At 25.9% G+C, this 5,159-nt stretch overlaps 1 protein-coding gene across 1 annotated transcript; it reads right to left on the bottom strand.

Annotated features, from left to right (window-relative positions):
* Window positions 1-3,168: 3,168 nt before the first annotated feature.
* LOC100169510 (structure-specific endonuclease subunit slx1) lies at window positions 3,169-4,482 on the bottom strand. Its single transcript, XM_001952302.5, has 4 exons — window positions 4,221-4,482; window positions 4,070-4,121; window positions 3,826-4,011; window positions 3,169-3,746 (listed from the first exon to the last, which is right to left on the bottom strand). Exons 1-4 carry the CDS (start codon window positions 4,391-4,393, stop codon window positions 3,405-3,407), a joined length of 753 nt encoding a protein of 250 aa, XP_001952337.1. The 5' UTR covers window positions 4,394-4,482; the 3' UTR covers window positions 3,169-3,404.
* Window positions 4,483-5,159: the final 677 nt, after the last annotated feature.

Genomic DNA, 5,159 nt, shown 5'->3' with positions numbered 1-5,159 from the left:
AAGCAAATTATCAGTAACATCTAAAAAAATATTGCCCATGTCATTAAGTCTGCAACATTTTTATTTATTTATACTAAACAATTTCATTGTTGTATTTTATATTATGTTACCTGAAAATAGTTAACACCAAATATGTTCAATGCCCAATGGTTAATATTTTAATATTTTATAATTTATTGAGTCTTATGATACTATACAGGGTAAATTTTCATTACATTTCTCGACAACAGTAATTTATTATCCGGTATCTTATTTTTATCAATAAATACCTTGTTCTCATTTCGTTTTCACATATATCATATTTTAAATTTGTTCTATTTATATTTTGATATAAATATACTTCACTATTCTTTATGTTATTTCAAGGTATAAGAAAATATAACTCAATCTCAGATGTGATATTAATTACTAAAGAATATAATATTATATTCTACTGAAAATAAACTAAAAATTAAATGTTTTTTGTATAGTAATAGTTTTATACTTACTATTAAAATGTAATGTAATGATTGATGCATGTACACCTAAATTAGTGTATCACAGTGATTTGACATTTTTAAATGCAATTTTAGCGTAAAGTTGTCAACTCTTTGCGATTCACCATTTGTATTATATATGTATTTATAAATGAAACACATGTTCTTAAAAATGTTGTGATTTGTACTGGTTGATTATTATTATTATTATCTGTTAAGTAGGTAGTATAGGTAGGTACTATTGTTTTATTGTTTACTAGTGAGAATCCTTAAATGTTTTTCATTTGTGTTTATTCAACTACACAAAACAATTTAATAGGGTATGTGTATTGTGCGCAATAAAACAATATTACAAGTTATTTTTTTAAAAAATGTATTTATTATTCAATGTTTATACTATGTCTAGTGTTGTTTCACCAAATCTGTGTGCCCATTATTAGTCGTTTTGGAATACATACTATTTTAATTTTATCAAATTGTTTTTTTATTGTAGTTATAGGTAATGATAATGTTATTAGAAGATCGAAGTATAGTGTTGATTATTTATTGTTTGATAACTGTGAACTATTTTATTATGCTATATTTTATAATAATAACCTCAGGTTATGGTTGTGATTGTTTTAATATAGTATATGTATTTTTTTTACAAAATGTATATTATATTAAGACATGATTAATATGTTCTGTGATGTTAAAATATTATTATTATTACTATGATAATATAATATTGTATAATATTATATATATATGATATTTGTATTAAACATTTTGTGATTTAAATCTATTTTTTTTTATATACCTTTAGTGAAAATTACAAGCTCAAAGAGAAATGATTGTTGTAAACTATTTTTCTATAATATTGATATTTATTTAATATAGCTGTCCTGATCTGCGTTACTCGTGCCAAAGATAAGCTTTTTTTATAAATATATTGATAGAAAAAATATATTTCATATTTCTACTAATTATAATAGTGTGAGCACTGAGCTATATCTTATAGGGGCTGAATAAAAGATATTATTCCCCCCCCCCCAAGTTTCAAGCGAACTATTGGTATAACTTTTTATTTAAATGGTCCAGTATTTTTTGAGTCTATTAACTTTGAATAAGCCAATGCAAGAAAAATTGTAGTGACCAAAAATTAAAATTATAAGTTAAAATTATTTTATTCAATCATAATAACAATTATATTATATTATGTAACCAGTGACAACTATTTATATATAAAAAAAATATTAATATCCTCAAAATATTATGTAACCTGCCAAACATTTCTAGACGAAAAAAATTTTATCGAAAAATCACATTAAAAAACACCCAATCAGTTATTCCCAAATTATATAGAATTAAATTAGAAATAAAATAATTTAATCTTTGAAAATCAGAATGGTTATCAAAAATATTAAAAATTTGTAAAAATTGAATGAAATTACATAAATACAAATTTATATAATACCTAGTGTTAATTTGGAAAACAATGATGTTACATTACCATTGAGTATTCCCTAGTGATGCAGGTTTTATAAAAATTTTATGTTTTGAAAATTTATAATTTCTTATACCTATCAATTAATTTCTCATCAAATATTGCCCCTTGATATTATAAAGTTATAAATGTATAATATATTTGACCTACTTAATTAAATGTAAAACTCTGTGCTTATATTACCATTTACCCATTTTAATATTATTTTAGTAGGGTACCTACTATTAAACATAATATAGGAAATCCAAAATAAAAATAAATTTATCTTGCTAATAAACTTGCATTTTAATCTGCTGTTAAAAAATTAGTATTTTTGCTTCAGTATAAATTATGTGTATAAAGTAAACGTTTTCCTGAATTTATTGATTTTTCTTGATAATTTTTGATATTATTTGATATTTATTGTTTGAGTTATTTCCACAAACTTTTTGTATGAGTAGTTATAAGTTATTAAAAATTAAATTTTATTTAATTTTAGTATAAGACCACAAGTCAGAACTATTTATAATTGATAAATATGTTTTATTTTTAAAATGTAGATTGTAGGTAGGTATTATACATTTTATTTAATATTCACAGTCTTAATTCCTATTTAAATAATTAACGTTTAACTAACATACCAATCACACAACCTCAAAAATTAATTATGTTAATAAAAATACATTAAAAACAAATTTTCAGTAAATTAAATTAAATGAAAAAAAAAGGCAAGCTTACATCTCTAGTGTTATTTCCTATTCCCTTATTTAGGTATAAATTCCAAACCAGGCCACACTTTTTTTAATAATTAATCTATACAAAATGGCATTACTTCGGATACTGACTCAATCTCATGACCTATTTTTTCAAGCACAAACATTTATTTTATTTTTTACTTTTTAATTCATCTAATTTTTTTTGAAGTATTTGCTATAGTATTTTTTTTAATATTGTAGAGAAAACCAACTAAATAATTTATCTTCAAAATCAGTAAATTAAGATAAATCTCACATTCTTGCACAGCTCTTTTAAATTTATCGAACTCATCAGATTTAATATGGATTTTCACAGGCGCAGTGTTTGAAATTTAGGAGGCTGTAGCTATAGCTATAGCTCAGGCCTATACTGGATACTCTTATGATGCTTTTAAATGATCACAAAACCCATAAAAAAAATTTAAATCTGAGTTTTTTATTAAGCATTAAGGCTTTTAAAGAACTAAGGAAATTACGTCTTCAAAAAATTTAATTTTAAAATATTATGTCAACAATTTTATAATACATTAATATGTAAATCATTTTTTTTTTCATCTAGTAATAAAATATAATAATACATTCAAAATTTTTACAAAAATCAATAATCTATAAAAAAAAAAAAAATATATATATATTTTTAAAATACACTTCACATTAAAGAGGAACTCAAACCATAATCAATGGTATAATAAATAAGTTGTTTAATAATTATCTGCCGGCAGCAATTAAATTTTTATAGCATCCATTTTTTCGCCGAATTAAATCACCCCATAGAACACGGATGCCACATGCTGGACATTCACCATCTATTGGTATAATATGATCAGATGATCCTAAGAATCGCTTTGCAAGACACTGAATATGTGTGACTGCTTGACAATCTGGATCTAAACAATTTAGTAGACTTTCTGCACAACAATTACGTGCACACAAAACACATATTTGACTTTTACTGCTGTCCAAAGAGCTAAGATCATTTGGCGACACAGGTTTCTTACATACAACTGGTCCTTGACATATAGACATGTGCATCGGTGGAAATTTATCGTCCTGTGGAAATTATATTATAATAAGTTATAACATTTGATACTAAATTAGTTATTTATATGATTTATGACAGTTTACTTACACTGAAGTCGAGTCGATAATGCATGTTCAGCCACCGGACATTTAAAGCTAGACGATTCCATGGACCTACATGCAGCATTTCAGAAAGTATGCGAATACAATAGTCATATGCTTTTTCAGTTCTCGATTTTAGTGCTATGTGTTTCAATCGTCTGGATGTCTTGGGATTTTGCCATGCCCATTCAAACTAAAAAAAAAAGATATGTTATTGTTAAATTTTTGAATTTCAAAGACTTACATCATACTCTTAATGCTGATATATCGTTGGGAAATCCGTGTACTATCAAAACCATTTCCCTATAGGCAGATTAGTACTGATTAAATTATTTTAATATTTTAAATTTTTATTGTTTAACAATAATATTTAATTGTAATCTAATCAATATAATATGTTACCATGGCCCACGAAGACTGGTTTTTCTGGCTCCTCCGCTTTTGACACCTTTGTTGTGTTGTTTTATTCGGCGATTTGGATCCTTGGTATAGCCAATGTAAGTTTTTCCTTTGCTCTTTTCATTCAAACAGTACAGTAGGTATACTCCGTAAAAATGTTCTATTTCTTCGGCCATAACAATATTAACAATAATTTTAAATAATTGAACTTATCATAATATTAGTATGGTAAAATGCGTCGTTGAACATTTACAAACAAAAATCAAATGTTAAATTATCAACATACTTTTTTTTTTTAAATAATCAAATTTTATGTAGTTCCTAGTTAATTTCAAAAATAATTAAAAGCTTTCTATTTCTACAATTCTAAACTCCTAAAAAGTAAACGAAATGTTTTAAACTTCTTTATCATTTATTAGTTATCGTTTATCATGCTAGTATCATCTAAATACTATCTTTAATCATACTTTAATCGTGTGTGGTGTCCAAGGTTTTTAGATTATAGTCTAAAAACCTTGGTGTGGTGTAACGTGGTAACGTATCATCGTTGTTGTGAAATTCCTTTAGATCCTAGCACTATTGTAAAGACTAAAGAACCTCTTTATAATTTGTATAATTTGTATAATTTGTCATGGATCCTAGACAGTACAATATTATGATCTAAGGAAATTCCCATAGACGTGGTATGGCGGTCATAGGCGCAAATTGAGGAGGGATGGGGGGCTAAGCCTCCCAAACTTAGCCGTAGCCCCCCCCCCCAAAAAAAAAAACATAGGATACATTTTTAAAATGCTATATTGCAATGGTCTGCTTGCCTTTAATATATTTAGCCCCCCCAAGTCAAAAGCTGAAATTGCGCCTATGATGGCGGTAGTTCGCACGGTGGAAGTAAGCTGCGCTGCACATGTGGTTCCCGCAGATATATACAACTATATTATGGAA

The sequence above is a fragment of the Acyrthosiphon pisum genome, chromosome A1, assembly GCF_005508785.2.
Source record: "Acyrthosiphon pisum isolate AL4f chromosome A1, pea_aphid_22Mar2018_4r6ur, whole genome shotgun sequence".
Taxonomy (NCBI): Eukaryota; Metazoa; Arthropoda; class Insecta; order Hemiptera; family Aphididae; genus Acyrthosiphon; species Acyrthosiphon pisum.
Note: the sequence above shows the minus strand (reverse complement) of the source record. Positions and strands in the feature narration are given on the sequence as shown.

What these genes read in the sequence shown, in the direction of transcription:
- LOC100169510 (XM_001952302.5), bottom strand. Translation starts at nt 4,393, where the DNA reads ATGGCCGAAGAAATAGAACATTTTTACGGAGTATACCTACTGTACTGT. An exon ending in ACGATATATCAGCATTAAGA is followed by an intron (nt 4,012 to 4,069) that starts GTATGATGTAAG and finishes TTTTTTTTTTAG; the next exon opens with TTTGAATGGGCATGGCAAAA. An exon ending in ATTATCGACTCGACTTCAGT is followed by an intron (nt 3,747 to 3,825) that starts GTAAGTAAACTG and finishes TAATTTCCACAG; the next exon opens with GACGATAAATTTCCACCGAT.